The sequence below is a fragment of the Haliotis rufescens genome, unplaced genomic scaffold, assembly GCF_023055435.1.
Source record: "Haliotis rufescens isolate VD_foot unplaced genomic scaffold, xgHalRufe1.0.p SCAF_11, whole genome shotgun sequence".
NCBI lineage: Eukaryota > Metazoa > Mollusca > Gastropoda > Lepetellida > Haliotidae > Haliotis > Haliotis rufescens.
This window is the reverse complement of record NW_025963791.1, coordinates 31,347,536-31,374,089: the sequence shown is the minus strand read 5'-3', so window position 1 is coordinate 31,374,089 and position 26,554 is coordinate 31,347,536. Positions and strand designations below refer to the sequence as shown.

The 26,554-nt window shown below is 38.9% G+C and overlaps 1 protein-coding gene across 2 annotated transcripts in view; it reads left to right on the top strand.

Annotated features, from left to right (window-relative positions):
• Positions 1 to 11,713: 11,713 nt before the first annotated feature.
• The window catches only part of LOC124132552 (nucleosome-remodeling factor subunit BPTF-like), a 33,302-nt gene continuing 18,461 nt past the window's right edge, over positions 11,714 to 26,554 (top strand). Inside the window, exons 1-9 of one of the 2 annotated variants that reach the window (XM_046496502.2) lie at positions 11,714 to 13,234; positions 14,006 to 14,126; positions 15,699 to 15,820; positions 16,034 to 16,239; positions 17,923 to 18,101; positions 20,559 to 21,159; positions 22,926 to 23,150; positions 24,322 to 24,705; positions 25,646 to 25,788. In XM_046496502.2, coding sequence (XP_046352458.1) covers positions 12,231 to 13,234; positions 14,006 to 14,126; positions 15,699 to 15,820; positions 16,034 to 16,239; positions 17,923 to 18,101; positions 20,559 to 21,159; positions 22,926 to 23,150; positions 24,322 to 24,705; positions 25,646 to 25,788 — 2,985 coding nt within the window. In that variant the 5' untranslated portion in view covers positions 11,714 to 12,230. The remainder of the gene's footprint in view (positions 13,235 to 14,005; positions 14,127 to 15,698; positions 15,821 to 16,033; positions 16,240 to 17,922; positions 18,102 to 20,558; positions 21,160 to 22,925; positions 23,151 to 24,321; positions 24,706 to 25,645; positions 25,789 to 26,554) is intronic. The other variant, XM_046496500.2, reaches the window with a different exon arrangement.

Sequence of the window (26,554 nt, the reverse complement as noted above, 5' to 3'; positions counted from 1 at the left end):
CAGCACCAGTCAAAAACTACTACACATCTACAGAAGAAAGACTCAATCCATGATAATTGCAGTTCTCGTGTTTCACAGTCTCATGTAAAACCTTAAAGTCTACCGTCAAAACCTTGTCATTTCATACAGTTGTAAAGTCATTTTCTATAAAAAGGAATAAACCCAAAATTGATAAATACTGTATGGAAATGTCTGAAATGTGAGCGAGTGAGTGAGTTAGTGGGCTGTTGGTTGAGTGAGTGAGTGAGTTGGCTTGGGGTTAATTAGCTGGGTGAGTGAGAGTGATTGAGTGAGTGCGTGAGTTGGGTTTTACGCCACTTTTAGCAATGTTCCAGCTATATCATGACGGGGGCACTAGAAATTAGCTTCACACAATGTACCCATATGGGGAATGAAACCCAGGCCTTTAGTGTGACAAGCAAAGGGTTAAACCTCAAGGCTACCCCACCGCCCCCACGGATGAGGAATATAGTTGTAACACTAAACAGCCCTCGAAGTTTTTTCCAGGGACCCAGGTGGCTACGAACATGAGTATTTTAGAAGCCAACTTTTTTTCCAAGGAGCCTGACTGACTCAGTAAGAGTTTGAGACAGGAAATATGTTCGCAGTGGTAACAATTTGATTGAGTGAAGCATAAATAATACATTTAATAATGATGTTAATATTTCCTTTTTTGTAAAATATCATGTATTAGGCCACACACACAAAAAAAAAATTATGTTTAGGTTCCAATTATAGCAATTCTTAAAGAACAGGGTAGGTAGGCATTCTTTTTTCATTTTTTTAAACAATTTAGATCAATAGTTTCTACAACACAGATCATAAAACTTAATGATTTGCATTACGTCACCCTCACATCATGCGAAGTATCATTTTATTAAAGTAAATAAGTAAATGCCTTCATTTGAATTGTGTCTTAAAGCTTCATGCGACAGAAAAATTTGTTTAATGTAATATAATTTGTTTTCTAAAATTTGTATCTTATAATTTTGTATTTTAAAAATGTATGTAAAGCAGAATGGTCTACATACGTTGGACGTTCGTAAGCTCAATTAATGCACTGCACACCGTATTACCATTTGGCATAACCGAATCCTTGCAACGCTGCATGGAGCCATCGGAATGTTCACCGACACAAGACGATAAGTGCGGTAATGTAAGAGTTCCATAGCAATCAGGAAACTGGCGATCGAGAAAACAGCAGAGCAAATGTCAATCAAGTTAATTAATAGTGAAAAAACAGTGGGGTTGGAAGCATTTTTTAGGATCAGTCAGGTGATCGGAACCACAAGAATTTTTTTGTGAGGTTTAGGTTAGTGGAAATGCAATTTTCAACAGGGTACAGGATACCTCACAACAAGTGCACATGCAATATAAGTCGACATTATTCGTATCAGAAATAATTATTGTCGCCAGTAATATATACATATAGATTAGCCATGTGGCAAACAGTAGATACAGTCACCAATCATAGATTTAAGTATTGGCGACCGAAATGGTCGCTACTCAGAGGGCTGCTGAAACCGTGACATGATGTATATTAAATATATGTGGGCACAATACAGATCAGTTAATAAATATTGCTTTAGTGAGCGAGTGAGTATCCTTTAAGCCGCTTTTAGCAATATTCCAGCAATATCACGGCAGGGGGACAATATTGCTTTAAGCCGCATCAGCAATATTACAGCTATTAGCGGCTGGACAGTACAGATCAGTATCTCAGCAAAATTGTGTGATCAAGAAATTGGAAGAACATGAAACTTTTATGGATGAAAGTAGATCCACATTTGTAATGTATTATCAACATTGAAACCCTATTTCATATATTAGGTCCATGTCATTCTTTTAGCTAGTGCAGAGGTAGAACAATAATTTAAAATAATACTATCTAGTCAAAACAGGTTGAAAATCAATTCATCCAGGCATAGGAGAAAGTGAAGATTCAATACTAATCATAAAGGGTCTCAAAATTAAAGACACAATTAATGTTTCCCAGGCTGCACTAGCTACTGCTGAGTCTCCAAGAGATGGGATTTCGATACACTGCGCATGGCGATGACCGAGCAGTTTTCAGGGGGAAATATTCCATCCTGTCTATGAGGTCACATTATCTACGAACCATTCATAACTTTCACAGTCAGGGCGTCCAGATAATTTATCTTGTTGAATCATTCCACTGACTACATGTGGCAATTTGCAGATGGACAAAGTGCAACCAAGGTACCATCAGATAAAGGTAATTGTGTCATTGTTTTGCACGCCGCAACCCATGATATGGGGCTTATTGATGGATGTGTGCTAGTTTTCGAGGCGAAAAAGAAAACTGGTGATTGTCACAAGGAAATTATAGGAGGTTATTTGTTCATAGACTGGTTTGATCATCAGCTATTGCACATTTCAAACGACGTCAGTGTCATTGTCATGGACAACGCCAGTTACTATAATGTCCCAGAATCAGATACTGTCGTCCCAACCATGAGTAGTCTGAAGGCGACTATACAGGAATATGACATTGTCGACTTCAGACCATATGAAACGAAAGTTCAACTCATTGAGAAAATTTGGCTGAATAAGAAACCAGTAAAGTATAAGAGATATGTGCTGGCGGCACAACACAGTCACATTGTCTTACGTTCGCCAGTCAGACATTGTGAGCTCAACCCTATCTTGGCTAAGTGTAAAGGGTTAGTGGCAAGACGTAACACAACATTCAAAAATACAGATTCATATACGTCATCAGTGGAGATAAATGCTACCTCAAGAAGCCATCTGTAGAACAACAAATACTTCTGGATTCCAAAACCGCAACCTCCCAATACTCATCCCGTTTCATAGCTTTTAACTATTCCATCATGTTTCCAAGCAAATATAATGCAGTACACATCATTAATTGCTACACATCAACACACATGTCAATTAAGTTCAACAACAGCAATATTTCGAGACCACCCCCAACTCAAGTGAAATTTGCACCTGTGACAATGCTCGGGACGATGTGAGGTCATCACCTCGGGACAGGTGTTAGGTAATTACCTCAGGTTATAGACTGTTTCATACATGCATGACAACACACAAATATTTTCTAAGTTTATCATCATTTTACCTGTAAAAGTACATTTTAAGGGTAATCACGATGTCAGTGAGGACAGGATAGATTAGGTCAATTTGTGTTATTTTATATATGCTTTTTTTTATAATCCTGACTCGTATTTATTAAATGAAGCCAGAATACCATTTTTCTAGCATTTCAGACAGTACTTTCGTACCGGGTGCTCTAAAGTTTACATACTTAATACTGTAGGGGTTGGTCAGGGGTCGACGAATAAGGTGTCTAAATACAGTACAAGTAATAACAGGCACCACACTCCATGCTGTGCTGGTACAATGACACACATACTATCAGGTTACACATCAATGTAACCATCCACTCCACCTTAGTGGGTTTGAATATCAAGCATGGAATACATGGAATTGTTCCTACACTAGAATCCCCCAGTAGTATGAAGAGATCAACTTCTAATTTTCACTAACATTTACAAATTACATCCCCATATTCCAGCAATATCACGGCGGGGTACACCAGAAATGGGCTTCACACATTGTACCCATGTTGGGAATCGAACTCGGGTCTTCGGCATGACGAGCGAACACTTTAACCACTAGGCTACCCCACCGCCCCAAAGTGAACATGAAAGAAAACAAAAATAAAGACTAGTCACATGACCCAAATACACCTGCAAAAAAGCTTTTAATGTTAGTGTTAGTACAATCAAATATGTATAATTTCTGACACAAGAGGCAGAGCTTTCATCTCAATAGCATTTAAAAATCAAGATGTCTTTATGAAATACAACATGTAGCCTTTTGATATTAAACAAGTTCACACTTAATAAAACCTGAATTCTTATATTACTTACTTCATTAAATTTTAACTGAATTTTAAAATCTGTTTTTTTTATGCACTTTTACAACTGTTTAGGCCAGACCTCTTTTATTTACTGGTTTACAGATCTTTTAGTGAAACAAAAATTCAAAAAGACATTTCAGGTTATAATTCGATTTTTTCAAAGGTTTTCTAAAAATGTTGTTAGACTAGTCATGTGGGTCATGCAGTTATTCGCATTGATCTTATAAATACATAATTTTGGAGATTTGGTAATTTTTCCATTTTTCTTTGCGATCTGTAAACCAATTTTTCTATAGCAGTATTGTACGACATACTGACCTACAAAATCTGTAAACAAAAATAAAAATGGTCTGTCTTTAATATGTTTTTGTCATGACATATATCCATATGAGGCTTGCTGGGTGTGCAAGACTCTCAACACAGCACATCTCATGTCTTTAATGTGTATTTCAATATCCAAGAAAAAATGTTTTCCATTATGGACCAATTTTTATTTAGATATACATATGATTTTTAATCAATACAAGGCCTGAGTTTCAGCCAGGAGACATACCACGGTACAAGTAACTAGATCATACATCAATCAGACAATACCCTGGCCTGCTCAATGAATCACTACTGCTCCACAGCATTGCTGCATCTTCCCTTTCTTGAATTCCATATTACAATGCATGTTTTGTCCCTGAGCTTATCTACCATGACAGTTTCAATCCCTCCAAGAGCATCCCACCAAGGCCCAGAATCAATGTCAATATACTGCTGTTAATATCTACATTTGTGTGAATTGTAAAGCTGTATTGATTTTCCACCTTTCTATACAACAGTTGTTATGGCTCATCCGGTAGGGCTCCTTTCTCTTATTGATTCCAGGTGTATCAGGGGGCCTTCTTTCCCATCAGTGCTGTGTGTCTTGTAAACAAGGGACGGATAACGCGGATAACATGGATATAGTGACAGAGGGTGTCACATCCATTGTGTGAGGGGCCGAATAATGCAGGGATTTCTCCAGGAATCCAATCTAGGTGCCTGGTCGGAAGGCAAATTGGGAAACATTGTTGTTTTGTTCACAATTTCAATTTTTTTTAAAAGTCTTAATTTAACTTTGAATTTTAACATTGCAATAAAGTTGCACTAAGCATTAAAGCCTCTCCCTCTATATTGATCCTGTTATTAGTGAAATAGAAATCACTTCTATTTTGCCATAACATTAGTTATAGTTGGTTGGTTGGTTTGTTGTTTTACGCTGCACTCAGCAATATTCCAGCTATATGAAGGCGGTCTGTAAATAATCGAGTCTGGACCAGACAATCCAGTGAATAATATCATGAGCATCGACCCACGCAATTGGGATCGATGACATGCATCAACCAAGTCAGCGAGCCTGACCAACCGATCCTGTTAGTCGCCTTTTACGACAAGCATAGTCGCCTTTTACGGCAAGCATGGGTTGCTGAAGACCTATTCTACCCCGGATCTTCACGGGTCCATTAGTTATATGTACCTGCTAGTGTCTTATGACTGACATTTGCTGCAGACTTTGGGCCGAATATCATCCTCTGCAGGTTTACACATATCCCTGCATTGATCCAACTATCAATGCATTGCTATGGCAATACACTGGTAAGTTGAAATATAGATAGCTCACATTGATCTAAGATGTCAGGCAAATTGAGAATAAAATAATAATTTTGATCAAATTTGAATTTCATAAAATTCTTTTTTTTCTGAAACTGTTTTAACCCTGCACTGAATGCAATGACGTAAGACTGAGTAAAAAAGCATATACTTTTCCTGGTCTTGTTATCAGTGAACGACAAGCCACCTCCACAGAGCCGTAACGTCAGATGAATGTTATGAGTTGGGCAATTGTTAATTCCAATTTGGGCATGGTTTCCTACATCTGTTGCCGACTTGGGGCTGAATATGACGGCCTCTGATCACGTCTAAATAAATCCTTCAGATGTCATGCTTGATGACCAATACACTGGCCAACTCGACAAGTAACACTGACATTTTATGATGGCCACCCCTTTTATATTTCTTCTAGCCCAGATGGCTTGTGCAATAATTAGGGACCGAACATGGACCTGAACATGCTGAACACTACTTTTACATGATATTTGTTAAATTGAGGGCGGAAAAATACGAGCTGACTACTTGACAAATGGCTGCATGTGTCATAATGTTGACTATAGTTGACTGTAGTTGACTGTAGTTACTTCCTTTAACATAGGGGGGCATGGGTGGCCCAGCTGTCTGAGGCACCGTAATTCACCATGCAGAGTTGTGTCCCTTGGGCATGCCAGAAACCTATGATTGTTGGATTGCCCCCATTGTTTTTACTTTTGTTAATGTCATATCCATGATTGTGGGTTTCACCAAAGTGGTAAACCTAAATGTCTGAGACCTGCATCACTTTGAGCTTTCCTCCCACATTAAACTGACACGCCGTGATATAACTGGAATACTGTCCAAAGCGGCGTTAAACCCAACTCACTCACTCACACTGCGACCAAAGTAATAGCCAAAATTGGGTAATTCTGTATCTGTTATTTACATCTGTGCAAAATAATAATCAGTAGGGCTGCAACGAATACACTATTAGGCGAATAAAATATGTATCACGAATATAGGGTATCGAATACAAATATTTATTCAAGAATACAACAAGTCAGCACTCGATGTATTATTTATTATATTCAATGAAAAATACAGTGATCGCTCGCTACAATGCTACCTTTGGGGTCCAGATAATTGATGAGCATTATAGACAATCATCCGTTTAACCAGGTGGCGTTGTAGATGACCCACACAACAGACTACTGCATGGCTTGTACATATTCCATTAAGCATATCTTGCTTTGATATAAACAGACAACTTCAAGTAAAAAACACTCTTTTAAAGTTTTTGTTGTAAACATTCAATTCTAGTGACCACAAATAACGAATTCAATTCATGAAGGAATACGGTTGGATTCACCAAATACACGAGTGAATCGTGACAGCTCTAATAATCAGATACCATTATGTTGCAAATATACAGAAGTCCGGTGAAAATAACCTTAACATGTGTATAATTATATTTGTGGAAAGGACATCGTTGCTTTTACTAGCACTTTCATTATGTTTTCATGCATCTGTGCCATGCATAACCACTTGCCATGTTCTTATCACGGAGCCATATTAATATCCTATATTTGTCCAAAGTGGGCGTTTTGGTACAATAAATTTCTTGATTCTTGATTCTATATCTATTGACATGTTGTGAAAAACATCTGAGCATGGTAATAGAAACATACATCAGGGTTTGAAATGTCTTGTATTAAAATTTAAGTGCCATTGGTGTGGAGAAAATGATAATGGAAAGGTTAAAGTAATCTCCCGGTGCCTAAAGTACACACTTAGAAATCATATTCTTTAAAATGGGACAATCTTCAGTCAGTGAAATAAGGGAGAAATGTACTTCACACAAATAAACTGGACAAACGCAAGAAAATTAACATAATGCACAGATTTTTCTGGTTGGCGAACTTAAATTCTAAAAGGCACAACTGGACTTCTTTATCAGTGCCCAGTTGCCATCTTGAAACAAACTATATTTCTAAGCCTGCAGAATTCATTAATACCAATCAGGGCATAATCACACCATATATATATATCTGACCCCCATGGGGATTTCGGGTTAGAATAAGTTTCCTGCAACCTTTGTTGGTCGTTACTTTAGGAGACTTTACGGATTGGTCAGGCTTGCTGACCTTGTTGAATGCACATTGGTGTGAATCGTTATACAATCACTGGTTCGTCTGGTCTAGATTTGATTATTTACCGGCTACAGTCATATACATCTTCCAGGCTATTCCAGTAACACCCCACAATTAATATGCAATTCTGGTATCATGTGATCTTTTGTCCTAAACGACTATGCCTTTTATAGACAGTAGGGCTGGGACGAGTCCAAATTTACTTCCCGGGTACCCTCCACCCTATTTCCCGACCCTACCCGGGTACCCGTTGTAGATATTTAGAGATAGGTACAAAATGTCCGATTTGGAAAAGTTGACCGTAGCCCTGGCAAAATGTATTTATACGTGTGTAAAACGATCTGGTCACGCATACACTGAAGTTTACTGCATGAAGTTTTATCTTTATTTGAACATATAAAAGTCAGAAGGAATGGGTGCATTGTCAGAAAGAAATGGGAACATTAGTGACTTATAGTGTAACCATAGAGTTTTAGATAACTTTTGTCATTCAACAATATATCACATGACTAACCACGGGTCCGGGTAGTCCTGTGGGTACCAGTACCAGATTTACCCATCCCAGCCCTAATAGACAGTGCATCTACCCATAGCATGGTGTATAGTGTAAACTTTTAGTAATGGACACAGAAATTAGTGAAAGTGATGCTTGAGGAAAAGCTGACATTAAACCTGAATAAACCTCAAATCACCTCAAAGTATTGTAACAACATCGTCGCTCATTTTATGACATTTTACAACCAATATCGCAGAAGTGCATTTTTCTTAACATAGATAAATAATGTTTTCTGTGCACTCCTCTCTAGGGATGCAGTAATTTTTGGGGAAAAGAAGATTTCAAGTACTCAAAACCACATTGTATCGCTTTGGCTATCGTTTTACAAAAACGCTTTTTGGTCAATGAAAATGTTAAATTTGCGATAACACATCACTAGACATGACTTACATTTTCAGTTGTATTTAATGTATGTTAGGCACTGTTTTAAAGGCAGACATTAAGATTACTGTACGTATTTGTTTCAGAAACTAAGCAGTAATCAGCTATTACACACAATTTCTCTCAGATCTACTGGTGATTCAGTTAAAAATACCCAATAATATAAGTATTTGATGCAATCAAAGGAAGAAACTGTATCTAAAACAACTATTTTACAAGGAATAATATACTCCAATATCCTTCATTTTAGTTGAAGCGTTTACTTTATATATTTAAACCAAAAATAACAAGTGTCTTTAGTACAGCTGATTGTTATTGATCGATATCTTTTTAATACATGGGGAACAGTGTGACCAGTCAATCTGCTGATCAGTTCACACAAAATTTCATTGAAATTAATGTAATGAATGAAATTTGGAATACATTTAATAAAATAGATTACAAAAGTAAGTCCAGACATACAATGAACACATTGTTTTGTTACATACTTGTTGACATGTTATTTCCTGGTGTTATGTGCTCACGGTAGACCGAGATGTCTTTGTATTAGGGAAAATAAATCATAACATGAAAACTCAATGTATTATGTGAACTCTCTCTACACGGCTGTATTTTGTGGCAAAAAAAGTACATACTGTACTCAAGAAAATATGGTATGTCCTCAACCATAGTCTGAAACTAGACTGATATTTTATCACCAAAAGGTTTTTCTTACATCAAAAGTAGGCCATCAGAAGGCATCTGTTTATGTGTAGAAAAGATCAATTCAAATATTCCCCAAATTTGTTTTTTTGTATGTTTGTTTATTGCTTACCACACACTCAACAATATTGTAGCTATATGATGAGGACCTGTATTTAAAATTGAATCTGGACCAGATAATCCAGTGATGAATATTGTGAGCAACGATCCCTGCTGTCTGAGTATGATGACACTCAATCAACCGAGTCACCGATTCTGACCTCTCAAAAACCATTTGGTCGCCTCTTACGGCCATTGTATGTTGCTGGCGAATAAGTCTAACACAAAATCACAACAGGGATTTGAGACTCATCTATACAGCTAGTCTCAACAAGAAATATTTAACGGTTTTGGAGTTCTGCTCCAGAAAAATGGAAACACTGATCACCTACAATCCGTGAGCACTGATCACCTGTAATTACTCTAATATGGTCAACACTGATAACCTACAAGTACAGAGCATTATCAACACTCATCACCTGCAATTAGAAAGCACTGATCACCCACAATTAGTCAGTATACTCGGACCCCATGGTACCGCGGCATTCATCGTATCGCGGCATTTGTGATTTCAGGTAGTTCACGCGGGACACGCCTCTTAGCGGCTGTCTATTAATGCTAATCAGTAACCAGGAAGTGCTCACTTCGTAAACAATTTCAATTTCCTCGGAATGTGAAATTTTGCTGTAAGTAAGGAGTTATTAATCCGTTGATACATATTTCTGGCATCTGTTGTAATATTGCCTTACCCCCATCTATCAATGGCCAACGATATAACCCGCAGTTCCCCAAGTAAACTTTCTCTATCGACCTGAACTAGATCATCTGCATATTCATGACGACTAATGAGGTAACAGAAGTTACGTAGTCGGCACATTTTTTCCCGCTCTGTGCCCAGAATCTATTGGGAGATCATAAGGGCCATAATGCCAAACTTAGAAATACGTTCTTCACTAGTAACCAAAAGATAAATACATACTTTGGGCATACTAGGAGTGCTTTTTATATATTTATTGTTGACTTTTAACATTTTTCCATTTTGTGACAAATTATTGTCATCCAATTTTGTTTAAACAATCTTAAAATATCATTTCTGATATTTTGATGTTGACTTATAAAAATATTTTTCTCTTACTTTTTGGTAAATATGCATTGAATACCTCTTGCTGATAACACATTTAGAATTTTACTTGTGCTGTCTTTGCACTTGTCTGGACAAATCACTGATGTCTGGCATGATCATACCAAGTGGTTGGTAGAATTATGTCCTCTTTTTGTCCAATTTGGATCTCCATACACAACTTTTCTCTGTACCGCGATACAATGGAGTTCTCTCCCTTGTCAAACTGAGCGCGAGGCCCGGCTTTTACTCGGAGCTACTGATGTAAATAATGAACTTTTATAAGTAAAATATGCATTGTTTGATAACATGAATGATATTTGATACAGAGAACACGAATAAACATAAAGGTTAGTGAGTGCATTTTGTTCCGTTTAGCGTACATGACAAGTACCGCGATACCCCGAGGTTGCAGGCTACTGTCAACACTGATCACCTGCAATTAGTCACTACTGTCAACACTGATCACCTGCAATTAGTACTGTCAACACTGATCACCTGCTATCAGTCAGCACTGTCAACATGACAACAGCCCTTGTGATGTCAACAAAATTAGCATAAGTTCATTTGGAATCGTATCTAGTATATGTATGTAGATCTAGGCCTATAGCTCTCTGTAGCTGCCTGTCCTTTCTGGTGGATTAGTAAATCTGTAACATGACATAACTAGAAAGGCTAGGATTACAAATGCCCCGGCCATGACATGTAACACCGGTTTCGTGATTTCATTAAATGAGCTCAGGTGTGTGTTCATGTCGATTTTATGTGTGTCCTCATTGTGCAAGGTTTGCTTTGGAAAGGGTCTGAAAGTAATATTAACCCACTTCATCAGTGGTTTGACAGGCGATGTTCATCAGAATCTTGCAAAAAATAAATGAACATTTACCTGACAATTTCCTGTTTGGTAATTCGCGACTGAGTACATGACATTAGAAACTTCTACTTTAAAATCTGGTGGATAAACCGGCTCCAATTTGTACATGCCGGTCCACTGCTTATTCGTCGTGGTGGCCATGCTGATGCAAAAGGAAGTTTATAATGTGAAGTCACACGTTTTCTCGTTCCTTAGTATGAATAAGATACACAAATACTGCTTCTATTTTACACAAACATCAATTATATAAGGGAGGTAACTGATTTACTGGAATAACATAACAACAGGTGCCCGGCCGACGCACCTCATAGAACGCGTGTTTTTATTGGATAATTCGTTATCCCATTGACCACGAAATTAATTATTGTTCTACTATGCAGGTTTTCAATATATGGTCGCCTATATTTGACCGACGCTGTATTTCGATTTTAGAAAGATTAAACCATCTTAAACCTGGTGAAATGCAGCGCAAACAGGAAACAATCGCTGCACAGGAAAATTTGATAGCCAATGAAATCGTTTCTTTCAAACGCTTGTTCGACTTTTGTCATCTTGATTTTCAGATGCGAATTTTGAAGTAATCGGCAAAGTAACAGGTTCATTTTGATAAATCTGTGCATATTAGGGAAAGTTACAATTTGAAAAATAAGACAGTTCATATTTTTTCTTGAATTAGGCTCTTATATTTGCAGTTAGCGCAAAAATTCACTTTAGAGCTCCATTTGATAGGCCATGACAGTCACGTGACCATCGTTTGGAAAATGGCGGCTTCCAAAAATTTTCAACATGGACACTGAATATACCGAACGATGTTGGGGTACAACATATAATCCATGTGTCATAGGGTTTGTAACAGTTCTGGGTCTCTAAAACATCGGGATTGAGCACCCATGGCGACCCGATCACGGCGCATGAGGGGCCGTCCTCCAAAGACCCCTTTGTCAAGTAATCGCACAAATTTTCTACGAAAACCGAAAGCTTTTACAACTTCGAGTGACCCAAACTCACGATCAAGCACACCTGTCAGTGGGCCTTACTTTGGTATACCCAATTCCAGAGGCAATGGCAGGTCTGACAGGGGAAGAGGCAGGGATTCTACAGTCAAAAGCAGAAGTTTCATCAGTAGTTTCTTGGGAGATGATGATGAATTATCGTCAACAGTGGATATAGTAGATGCAGACCGAAGCAGTGACATTACTGACCTGGATACTATCGATCTTGAAAACAATGATACTGATGACACCTATGAGGGTTCTGACAGCGATTTCAGCGAAGAGAGTATCAGCACCATTAGTAGTTCAGTCAGCAAGAGAAGATTATTTTCAAGAAGACCCAAGAGTCCAGATATACCAGATGACAAGGAAATACCTCCTCTTACTCTACCAACGAGTTCTACTGATTTAATCTTATCCTCGGAATACCTGTGTCAAACTGTTGGAATCTATGAAGTCCTTAGACATTTCAGAACTATACTAAGGTTGTCCCCTTTCACTTTTGAAGACTACTGTGCTGCTTTATTGAGCGATGAGCAGTGCACACTGATTGGAGAGATTCATATATGCCTGTTGAAGGCGCTAATGAGAGAGGAAGAAAGCAATAGCACTGTGTTCGGACCTCATGATTTGAAAGATAGTATAAATGTATCACTGTTCTTCATCGATGGAATGACATGGTCTGAATTAGCCAGAGCATATTTGGACAGTGATCGTCATGATGAATACCGTTCCGCTCTCCCACCTTTGGAGTCATGTGATTTTCCATTTGTTCCAATATGTGACAAGTTAAAAGTACTTCAGACCCTAACGGATCTGTTCCTTGCAACAAATAAAGTTCGAGAAGAGATTACAAATGAAGGCAATATTCAGTATGATGATCATTGTAGAAACTGCCACAAGTAAGCATCTTTTGTGTTATAACATTTGACAGTAATTTTTTGTATAGTCATATCTTTAATAGAATAGCACAAGTCAATCATGATTATCTTTGCTCTCTCTCACATTGACAATTTTAAGTGTAAGGAAAGATCTGTAAGTGATACACAAAAATATTACCTATGAAACATGTTTGGTGCTAATGAAAACTGAATTTTGATAGTTATATTTGCAATTCAATGTTTATATGAGTAATGTGTTGGTAACACAAAGCTAGATGGTGATCTAACTTCATTTTTACTTGCCATCTGTCTCCCTTGCAAATATGTAAACAACTACATATTTTACTATTTTTCTTTCACAGTTTAAATATGTTGAACTTAGAACAAACGAAATCGCCAATATCTGTTCGTCAAAGTCTTGACACAATTTCTTTTCTTTATTACATTTATGAAACATTCCTTCGTTTCATTTATGTGTACTAGCTACAACTTTGCAAGGGAAGTCATTCACTTAATGATATGCCAACTAATCGTTTCTGTCACTTCCAAACTATTAGATAAATATGACATTTTCAGGGTTAGAAATTATTTTTTGTTTTCACTAGTTTGCAAAATGATGTGAAAGTGCTGCCATCTACCTAATAGTAAACGTGGTAGCAAATGTCACTGGTCTTTCCTGAGTTTTGCTCGCCTCAGGCGAGTGGACTTCTGGTAATGTTATTACTGTGGAATAGCAGATTTGTTTCTAGAGCCATTGCTCATTTTTTTGTAATTGATGCTGTTTCCTTTCAGATTGGGTGATTTGCTGTGTTGTGAGACATGTTCCGCCGTGTATCACCTGGCATGTGTAGACCCGCCCCTTATAGAGGTTCCTGATGATGACTGGCTCTGCAATGTTTGCCGAGCTCACCAGGTACTAGAAATGTGAAATCTCTTTCCATCCTCACCAGCGTTCAAAATGAAGAGGGGTCCTTGAGAGTTGCTTGTATAGTATTTGAATCTAGTGACCCCTAAATTGTTACCTTTTATCATCAGGGCTATGAAAAGGACCCCTTGACTTTCATGCTTAATTTTGAATACTGCTCACTATTTCTGCTAATATGTGAAAAGGTTCAAATAAGAATAGATATTAAGTTTTATTCTTCTATTAGATAGATGACATAAATCTTGATATTGCGTGCCCAAGGGATGCAACTCTGCACAGTGAATTGCGGCACCTTGGTGACTGTGCCACCCATGCTTCCCACCCACTAAAGTACTGTAGTGCAAATGCATGGTTATGGACCCAATAGCAACTAAATCACTGTCACATTTGCTATTTATTTTTCAAACCTAATAATACCCTGCAGTTAGATTCCGCACAGACTCTCTTACAAAACAAAGTAATTCATGAAGCCTGTTCAGAAATCGTAAATGCAGGTTAAAACATATGCTACTGATGAGCTATGACGGCTCATGGGTTTGACCAATCTCATTAAAATCAGATCTTAGTTCTCGCTACCGCTATTTGTTTATCGGTAGCAAGAACTAAGATCTGATTTTAATGAGATTGGGGTTTGACCGAAGTGGTAAACGTCTGAGACCTGCATCACTTCGGGCTTTCCTCCCACATTAAGCTGACACGCAGCGATATAACTGTAATACTGTTAAAAGCGGCGTTAAACCCAACTCACTCACTCAAAATTTGGAGATAACTCGGACTCCTCAAGAAATACTTTGCGATACAACTGAAATACTGTTCAAAGTGGTGTTAAACCCTACGCATACACTCGCCCTTCATTAGGGTAGACTGGCTATCACAAAATTGACCATGATCCGTCGTACCATAGGTGGGTGGTATTACTGGTATATCGGTGAATTGAGGTTAATTCCATCCATGATATGTATCACAATATCATCTTTTCATGCTCAAATGTTTCAAGTGATTTCAAATAGTGACTTTTGTCATGTATCGTCATAATCATACCTCCCCAGCCCCTGTGCATGCATTTATTGAATGAGTAAATATAATGTTGTACAACATGTACAAGGATCTTGTTTTGTTCTATTTATGAACTTCAATTCATATATAGATATTTCAGATAACTTCTGAATACAAAATTAAGAATTATACAATATATCGTGATACATATCTTAATATATCCTTTTGTATCGCAAAATATTGTGATACATGTTAAACATTTGTATACCTATTCCTGTTGTACTATTCCTAGAATTACCAGTGTTTTGAAAGTATTAGTCCAGCGTTAGAAACTAGCACTAGTCCTGTAGTCCTTGCCAAACTGGCCAATAGTTAAGGTATCATACATTGTCATAAGGATGAGTAGAAATTTGCCATTTTTAAGGGTCTTGCTATATGTTATCATTATAAGGACCAGTGGACTAAATATGTTAGTTTCCATCCCTGTTAGTGCATATTGTCTGACATTTATTGAGATTACTATTATTTAGACCTTAATGTTTCTTTATTATTTTCTCTGTTTAGGTTAAAGGTGTAACTGACTGCATATCTGAGGCAGAAAAAAGTGGCCTCCTTTGTCGACAAGAACCGATAGGGTTTGATAGGCATGGGAGAAAGTACTGGTTTCTCGTCAGAAGACTCATTGTGTAAGTATTATGGTTTTTTTCATACTTTGTAATTGTTGAGAATGGCTTTATCACACTCGTCGTATTAGCATGAGAATCAATCTTACATGACTGAAAAAGTCCACTGAACTAGTTAAGTTTCATGAAACAATTTGTGACTCTACAATGTTTGCATTGTTTGTTTTTTACGTGATGTTTTCTTGTCAAGAGTATGAATACTGATAACTATTTCAGTGAAGGGGAGAATGAAGTCTGGTACTACAGCACCAAGGCCCAGATTGATGAGCTGCTCGAGGCCATGGACGGACGGGACTGGGAGCGAGACCTCGTGTCCACTCTTCATGAGATGCGGGATGATATCAGCAAACAGATGACCATTACAGATGAGCTCACAAACACTGCCAGGGGGAACAAGAAATCAACCTTAGAGGTGGAAACAAGTAAGTAACTTCATTGGATCTTATACAGCTTCCAGGGATGTATCTAGACCTGCTCAGAGGCCCCAAGTCTGCAGCAAATGACAGTTAAAATTCCCCATTCAAAGTAAAAATTCCGAAATCCTCAGAATTCATGAAAAATCAGTAAAAAAAGAATCAAATTTGTTCCCCTATTTGACTGCCAAGGGCACTTAGTTTTGATCCTGGATAACTCCTGAGCTTTATTTTTCAATGTAATAATAACATATGATGTTTGGTGCAGTGCCCAGTTAGAAAACATTTATTGTTGATACTTAGTTGCATATTTGATTTTAGTTCTCTTTCACTAATCATTTGCTAATTACATGCAAATTTCAGTGGACATTAGAGCTCTAGATAAGCTTTTGGTTATTTGGGTATTTTACCCATGGGTTTCATTTTGATTGGGTATCCACAATTTTTAAAGGGTATTCAATTTTTGTTTTACCCACCTGTTTCTTGACATTTTGGTATTTTAGTTAAATGCTTGAAATCTATATACTTGGTGTGCCTTCCAAAGCCCAGACGCTGGTAAGAAAAGAAACTAGTTTTCTTTTCCTGACAAGGGCAACAACAACGTGTTTCATTGTCTTGACAACAAAATGTCAGCCAAGGATATTTATGTTTCCATTCTATTGTCTATTGTCTTTTTGCACACACGGTTACCATCATGATTTTTCTATGCATTAGAGTTAGTGACAGATGAGATAACTTCACTCAAATTATCACCCACAACGCACTCTGACAAACAACACTCTTCATCAAGAATACCTCTACCTAACTTATCGTTGGGATAAGAACTCTTTCCAGCTTGAAATTTTGTTTTGACCCGTCAGTGACTGCTTTTAACGACCTCTCCAGGAAGCCATTTTGTGTGCAAAACCTAGTATTGCAAGAAAGACGCGTGGTCATTTGACGCTATGTTTAGAAGCACCAATCAGTAACTTTTTAAGATATATTGCTAGGCACTATGTCTAACGGTATAATTAAGTTTGTTTGTCGCACATGTTTTGCCGAATGTAACGATCTGTAAATGAATTTTGCGATCGTCTGATACGCAATCGTTTATGTAACCGTTGTAATATATGTGCTTGTTTTATTTCAATAGCTAGTATTTATAGTTTTTGTTGCGAATTTGGTATGCTGGGGATTTGATTTTTCTGTGCATTTCCGTTTATTTAATGCATATTTTTAAGCAAATACGCAGCTATCTAGAGCTCTGGAACATGACTATATTTTGGAATTGTCCTTTGTAAAGTTCTGACAACTAGCAACTAGGGACAAGTTACTACTTTCCCAGCCTGGTGTGCTAGACTTGGCAATCAAGTAGAATATTGCAGTTTTGTTTTAGGTGGACAAAAAAATTCTCTTTCATTAAAATCAAATTTCACAGCATTATGTCTGAGAGAGAACCTGGTAATTTATCAGTTCATCCACCTGTAATCTTTGGTCTGGGTTTTATGGAGCAGTGGGTTAGCTCAGTGGTTAAGGCGTTCGCTCCTCACACCGAAGGCCCAGGTTCGATTCCCCACATTGGTACAATGTGTGAAAATCACTCTCATTCTTGCCCACAACTTTTTCACATATATTTTTTAAGACCCATGGAAAATGATAGCGAAAGGACACAGTTTTTGAGTCATCAAATGACCCTCTGAATCCTTGTTTCAGGTCAGCTGACCAAGCTTCAGTCAGAGCGAGCACTGAAGAAGGCCCAGGAGGAAGTGGAGAAGAAAGCCAAGGAGGAGGAAGAGAAGCGGAAGGAAGAAGAGAAGAAATATGAAGCAGCAAACAAGATTGAGAATGATGAGCAACTTCCTGGAGACAAGGATAGGATTAATCCAGTTATGGTGTGTAGAGTTGTCTCACCTAGTCTGACACTAGTCCGTTAGTCAGGACCGCCTCTGCGGAATATTGCTGAGTGCGGCATTAAACAACAAACAAACAAACAAACAAATCCGTGGTCTCGTGGTAGAGCGCCAGCCAGGAGAGCGGAAGGTCCAGGGTTCGATTAACAGCCGCGTCACAACGAAAGACGTTAAACGGTGGTACTTGTTACCCTGTCTGGCGCTTGGCATTAAGAGGCTAAAAGAAGGACTGGTCGGCTTGGAGTCCATATACTGTGTCTGAGTGGGGTATTCATGTTAAGCTGCGGTATGGTATCTCAGTGGGCTAGCACTGTAAATCAACATCAGTCAAGACTATTACAAGCGTGCTTGCACACATGCATGCACGTTGCTATAGAAATGCGACGCGACATTAAACCCAATTTCACCTTCAAAGTCTAGAGGGATGAACACAGATACTGTTGTTCAGTATAATGTGTCTTGTTGACTGTCTTCCCATTTTGTACAAGTAGTCACTATGTTTGTCGTAAGAGGAGACTAACCTAACGGGATCTGGTGGTCAGGCTCGCTGACTTTGTTGATGCAGGTCATCATATCCCAATTGCGTGGATCGATGCTCATGATGTCAGTCACTGGATTGTCTGGTCCAGACTCGATTATTTGTAGACTGTCGTCATACAGCTGGAATATTGCTGAGTGCAGGTTAAACAACAAACAAACAAAACAAGTAGCCAACACCACAAATCACACAAGGCTGAGGTCTTTGTATAAGAGAGAGTACACTGAATCAAAGTATCAGACAAATTCCGTTTCAAAAGTATCTTCAAATATCATATCAGGGATTTACCAGGGTTGTTTATTTTGGGGGTCCAGGGGACTCAAAACCTTTAATTGTTAGTGTCCCATGTTGAAAAATGGGGGTCCCAGAGAAATGTGAAAACATGAATACAGTACTCTACCACATGTGATGTGATGGCACATACTCAGAGGCCATTAGTTAAAAACAAAAATGAGTCCCCCCATCTGCAATAAACTTCCTAGCAGCTCAGCGGTAGAAACTAACAGTTTCAGTCCACTAGTCCTTATAATGAAAGCATATAGCAGAACCTTTAAAAATGTCAAAATTCATCTAGTCCTTAGGATACCTTTACTATTGGGCAGTTTGGCAAGGACTATAGGACTAGTGCCAATTTCTAACCCTGTAGCTCTAAAACTAAAAGATCATGAAGCATTCAACTTTGTATTGTATTTCTTCAAATGATTACATATGGAAAATGATTATACCAACTTATGAAATAACAAAATTTGTTCCTAACCATGCATACAAATTTTTTGTGTTGCAATGGATGCACACTGTGGTTTACTGGTGTCCGTTTTCAGTACTTATGCATATTGGATGCAGGATTTGGGGCCTTTTAAATCCCGGGTGTATGTTAACGCCGCACTCTGCAATAATCCAACAATATGAAGAATTGGCCTGGACATAATCGAGTCCGGACCCGACATTTCAGTGATTGACAACATGAGTATCATTGTGGTATTGGGGTACGGTGGCATGGAATCAATTTGTTACTGAGCCTGACCACCCAATCCATTTGGATGCCCATTATGATTAGCATAGGAATCCTGCCAAGTATAGTGTATCAAGAGGTGTACCAATGCAGGGGGAAACTGTTGTAAGTCTATGTCAGGCCTAAAAGTTGCCACTAAAACAGTCGCCAATTCGACCTAAATTTCAATTTGTCTACTGTCTAAGATTCAGAGATACCTTGAATAATATCTTGTGGCAACTAAATTCTATTGGTTCACATTTGAAGACACAAAAATATATAATAGCTGATTGTGGAAAACATGTCTGCTAGTAATTGTACTTGCGTATAATTCCGCCCAAAGTCGACAATGAACAGAAATACATAAATATTAATGTAAGTGGTATTTCATTTCAGTTGACAATGCTCATTGGATAAGCAAGGATATACCTAAATAATCTAGTAGCATAAAATTGCATCATTGTTTGAGTCACAAATAACAAAAATCAAGTACAGTTTCCACTAACATACAATTTCAAGACCAGTGCTATGACTTGTACATTTTATAATAGTTATTTGATAAAAGATAATTTAAAATGCTTTTGGCTATCTACAATATTGGGTTGACTTCTTGATTTTACCACTGACTACCTGGAAAATAATGCTTGTAGCCACATGGCTACTTGGTAAAAATTTAATTTACTTTGAGGCCTGTATGTTAAGGTATCGGAGTTACGATCACCTTAGCGCTAAGATCACTTTGTACATAGGCACCCAGATGCGTATCATACAGCTGAGATAATCAAACCAGCTGTTTGTCAGACACTGACTAATGGAAGAGCAGTTGGTTTCTTTTGCTGTAGTAACTATTGTCCATGTACTTTATCTTTTGTTTGTGAATAAATCAATTCCTGATTGACACACATTTCAGGAGAAGACGGAAGTTACAACAGCAGCAGCCACCACAACTACCACTACATCCACCTCAGCCACTTCTGTCCGTGGTGTGAGTCCTGATGGGGCCACCACAACAACACAACAGGTGACGGAGACGACGGAGACGACCACCATCAAGTCCACTACCTTCACCGTGTCATCAACAGGGCTCAAACCAACGGATACTGAAGACAAGGAAGAGAAGATGGATACCTCAGAATCCGTGAATCAAACCATCAACAGCAGCTCAACTCCAGCGGAAGACAAGTCTGGGACTGAGCAGCCCATGTCTGACCCTGCGGGAGGGGCGTCTGAAAGCAAGTCGGAGACGGAGAGTGAAAAGTCCACCAATAACCCCTCCATAGTTAGCCTTCAGTCAGTTTTCCCCAATGCCAAGACAAGTTTGTTAAAGTCATTGGACGAGAAGACTGCAGATGGAAGCCCTCAGACTAAGACTGTTCTAGTGGTAAACCGCGAGGGAGGGAAAGTTACCTTGTCAGTTGCAACACAGCCACTAGCTGATGGGGCTAAAGATCAGTCTCTTGTGTTGGGGCAGAAAACTACCACCACGACCTCCACCACCAGCACCGTGTCAGGTATGTGCACTGCAGCCCGATCTGGGTATCACCAGAGATCTCGGGATACGATATGTATCATGATAGGGACTGACGATACCACAATACACTACAACAAATAGGAAGAAATAATGCAATCACTGAAATACAACTCTGAAACCACTTGATGTCTTCCGTCATGTGTTGACATGATTGTCGTGTGAGACATGACTGTTTGACACTATCCGCATACATCCTATTGTTAAAAGACTTTTAAAACCCAAAATTGGCCCCAACTATTACCACTAAATCTTTGTGTTTAGCCGCACTCACAGGTGGAGCTATGCTACTTCCGTCGTTATGGGAGGTAACTCCATCAGTCCTGTTCTATTTATTCTGTATAGCGATCTTACAAACTGACAATTTGAGTTTCGTCTGTACCTAAGTATCAATGTCATTGTGGGTATTGGTGAATCGTTAAGCCCTAAATAACTGGAGCCATATTTTGATGGTGGTGTACATGGTATATAGCCATCTTCCCGAGGCAAGAGAGTTAACTGACTTTAAAAGTCCTGTTTCCACCCTTGCCGAACTAGGCTGGAATTCCTGGGCTCGATCGTAGCGCCACCAGTGGCTATTACGAGTTATGTCCTTTCTATGCCTCTCCTATTGACCAATCAGATTCAACATCTCGTATCACTTGCATTTGCTTCAAACAAAACGGTGGTGCCCAGTCAAGACGATCTGATTGATAATGAAGGTCTATATTGTGATAAAACGAGTCTTACATCGCGAAGTGCATCAAATCACGTCAGCACCTTTATTAAAAGCATGAAAAGATTTAGAAAATATCTTTTGACAACGAGTTAGCGGTGCACATGCTTTGCAAATCCTGCAGTTGACCGAAATCTGCAAGACACTTTACGAACCGGATTTCAATTTCAGTGCGCGATTTTGATTGGACTATGCATAGACTCGTTAGTCCAGCCAAAATGTAACTCCATAATACCAGCCTAGTTCGGCAAGGGTGGAAACTGGACTTTTACAGTCAGTTAACTCACTTGCTTCGGGAAGATGGGTATATAGCTGAAACATTGTCGATGCAACAGCATGTTTTAAGTTACGGAAATATGACTGAAAATGACCTTGGTAAAATAGTAATGATGTTCACTAACTTATATACCTTACCTTTTTATAAGACTTCTTGAACATAAAATTGACAAACCGATATGGCCTACTTCACTAGTAGGTGGCACGGGTGGCCCTGTCGTCTAAGGCACCGCGATTCGCTGTGCAGAGTTGCATCCCTTGGGCACGCGAGACACCTATGATTGTGGGTTTGAATCCTAGTTTGCCTGTTTATGTTTCTACGTTTGTCCACACCATACCCGTGCTTATGGGTTTCACCGAAGTGGTAAACGTCAGAGACTTGCATTTGGGCTTTCCTCCCACATTAAGCTGACACGCTGTGATATAACTGTAATAGTGTTAAAAGCGGCGTAAAACCCAACTCACTCACTCATTACTTCATTAGTATTTAATCCTGGCCTGCTCTGGTAAAATTGTCAAGATTAAAATGAACACAAAAGATTTCCTTGTGTTTCTTTATTGCTGATTGATTGGTTCAATGTGCCAAGCCCATTTCTAGTGTCCCCCCTCCCCAGGGTATAAAACCCTACTCCCTGTAAGGTTGTAATGGTCATAGGGTAGACAAATCTTTCTTCTATAACGGATCAAACTCCCTTTGAAATTTGTATTTTGTTTCATTGTCATTTGTCATATTTTTGTTTTGTTTCAATTGATTTCAGCTCTAGAAACACGGAAAATTCTGACCCGCTCCAAAACTGGTTCTTTGACCCCCAAACAGTTTACCGATTCTGTGACCTCAACCACGTCCTCATTCAAGAGCAGTGGGAAAACCTCAGCGGATGATGTTCTAGTCATAAACCGAGACGGGGAGATAACACGAGTCACTCGAAGCAAGAGTTCAATCATGGCGTCTTCTGCAACAGTCTCTCAGTATTTCAGACTTGGTACGTTCCAGTCATTGTGAAGAGTGCTTTAGATAAGGCCATGGATAGTTAAAGAAATGTTTCTCATTATCATACAGGTCAATGCAAGTATACAGTTAGAACTTCTTTTCTCAATTCATATCTTTGGGGTTGTTTTGGGTTTTGTATAGTGAAAATAGTTGTATTATTTAATTGTATGGCAATATAATTGGGAGAGAAAAAAATCGTTTTGGCCTGGTCATTATGTAAAAAAGCTTGGATTTTTTGGTGTCTCTTTTTTTCTAAAGCATGGTCCAGGCGTAAAGTGTGTCTTGATAAAATGGTATGAAAAATACATGAACATGTTATCAGGATGAACTGAAAATGCCTGTTGTTCTCACATATGCATTGGCCCCATCAAAATAAGAGTTTTTTCTGGCTGGAGGAATTGTTTCCAGCATTATTTGGTTGACTAAAGTGTCACATTTACTTCAGCAGGTTTCATGCCTTTCATGTGTTAGTATGTAAGCAGCAGATTGTATCACACAGTACTTTCCCACACGATGCTGTCATGCATCTGAGATGCCAGTGCTCGACACTAACACTGGTCCGCTGGTCAGAGTCTAGTATATTTTCTCAAGGACCAGTAAAATTAAATAAATGGTGGTCCGGTGGTCTACTGTTTGTAATGGGACGAACAAAGGAATATAAGTTTGTAGACTTCTGAAATCAGTGATAGATCAAGTCTAAGCTCTGAGGACCATTGTGTCTGGGAGATCCAAGAGGACTAGTAGATTTTTTTGGGTGCTGGTCCTTTGGACCACTGACAAATTAGGGTCAGTGTCTGACACTGTAATACTGTTAAAAGAAACGTAGACCCCCCAAACTCACTCGCTCACTCTCCCTCTCTCACTTGACCCGTGAAGATTCCGGGGTAGAATAGGTCTTCAACAACCCATACTTGCCGTAAAAGGTGACTATGCTTGCCGTAAAAGGCGACTAACGGGATCGGGTGGTCAGGCTTGCTGACTTAGTTGATACATGTCATCAATCCCAATTGCAGGGATCGATGTTCATGCTGTCAATCATTGGATTGTCTGGCCCAGGCTCGATTAATTACAGACCTCTGTCATATAGCTGGAATATTGCTGAGTGCGGCGTTAAACAACAAACCAACCAACGACCAACCCTCTCTCACTCTCTCCCATTGCAGGTAACGAAGGCAACTACAAGTTGTACCAGAACCAGTATTCCACAAACACCCTGGCCCTCAACAAACACCAGCATAACGAGGAGCGCGACAAACGCAGGCATCTGTCTCACAAGTTCAGCATGACGCCGGCCAGTGAGTTCAAATGGAATGGGACAGTGTTCGGCAACAGGATGTTGACAGTGTCCACTCTGAGACTGAGCATCACGCAGCTGGAGAACAACATCCACACACCATTCCTGCATCCCAACTGGCCCATTCATCGACAGAACTGGCAGAAGGCTGTCCACATGTGTCAGAACCCTCAGGACTTCGGCCTGGCGCTGGCCATTTTGGAGGCTTGCATTAAACCAGTCATCTGTAACCCTGTGTGGACCGAGGCTCTAGGTACTGTTTACTAATTAGAAAAGTCCAGATAAACGTTAGTTGTCATTCGGTGTTCGAATGTGTTCAGGGAGCGGAGTATTTAAAATAAGTGCACATTTAATCATTAACCGAACTGGGATTTATTGAGGATATCAAACTAAGCGCTCTTGGCAAGCAAGTTGGGAATAATACAGAGGTCCTTCAACTTTGTATATGTACATTACATTCAAAAATGAAATACTAAGCAGTAAAACCTTTTCCTCTATATATCCTGATATGAGTGAAATACACGTCAACTTGACCACACCACTACATTATATAAGATGAATTATAGCTCAAATGGATTGAATTATCATTGAACCGCCCACATGTTATCAGAAATGAGCGGGCCACTGTAACTTGATAATGCCTTCATATTGCTTGACGACGGGTCATTATCACGCCCATTGTTAGGTGACGTCATATTGATGTTCAAAGTGACATCATCTGGTTTGTTCTATGACGTGTTCATATTTGAAATAGTGGGCCAGTGACATTCGTTGTGTGTTGATTGCAGTAAATGTTTCAAAACCGATGTTGTTTATTTGATTCTATCCATTTTAGCTATAATAAAGATAGCTATTTTTCAGGGCATCATCATTTGCAGAAGCCCTCGTCTTTTCAATTGCCCTCCTTCGTAGGGCAATTTGATAATGTTGTCGTTTGCCATTATTAGATTGCTTGGTTGTATCATGATTCAGTTTTCAATATCTTTGATAACACTTATCGCGGATTAGGCCATGATACAAGTGAACCTTTGAGCATGTTCCTGCTAATGATGTCAGTGATTATGTTTGTAGTTGAATATTCCATCAAGGCAGGTGCTGCTGTAGTTTTGTTGATGTAGTGTCCTCGTTAACTGAACTTGAAGCACGTGTCATGATTCCCCTTGTGAACTGACCAATGGTTCTTGTCCTCCCAGGTCACAGTCGATTACAGAGGATCACCACAGCAGACCGCGAGGAGATGAAGAAGAGGGAGAAGGAAGTGAAGAAGAGGAAGGAGGAGGAGGAGGAGGGCAAGCCTCTGGTGTGGATCAAGTACCCCCTGGGATTGAAACATCAGGTAACGTACAGGTGGTTAGGGTGATTTCAGTGATGGGAGGGAAAGTATCACTATCTTGTTGGAGTTTTTGAATTCCCTGGTCATTGAGATGATAAGTAGCATTCTGTGAAGGTCAAATGAGAACATGTTCCTAAACAGCATATCTACAGATACAGAGAAGATATGGGTTAGACTTGGTCTTCAGCAACCCCTGCTTGTCATTGTATCCAAATGGTATAGATCGATGCTCATGATATCAACCACTGGATTATCTGGTCCCTCCTTGATTATTTATGGCCTGCCATATCATGTTTGCATATTGCTGAGTGCAGCATTAAACAACAACAAAAACTTTTCAATAAGATTTTATGAAACCGTCATGTAGCTTTCACATTGCTGAGTGCAGTGTTAAACAACAAACAAACCTTTTTAATAAGAGTTCTATGATATTGTATGATAAGGAAAAATGAAATTTCAAGAAATATGTGTGTGGAGATTGAAGTATGTTCACAGGGTTCGGTTGATCTTACTATAATGTGTGTTCAACTTGGATCACTGACGTTTATATTCGTGTGATGCCCTGTTAATTCTGTATCACCTCATTGAATGCGTGTTTTCATTTGATAGTAGTGATAGTTAATAGAGAGGGATTTGGTTTAACATTTCAAGATTGATCATTGGTTTGAAAAATCAGTTGCTGGAAATAGAACAAGGAAGGTTGGTATTGAGAGCCTTGTTTGTCTTCATTAAACAGTGACATGTATCTATGAATACCAAGTCATAAGAC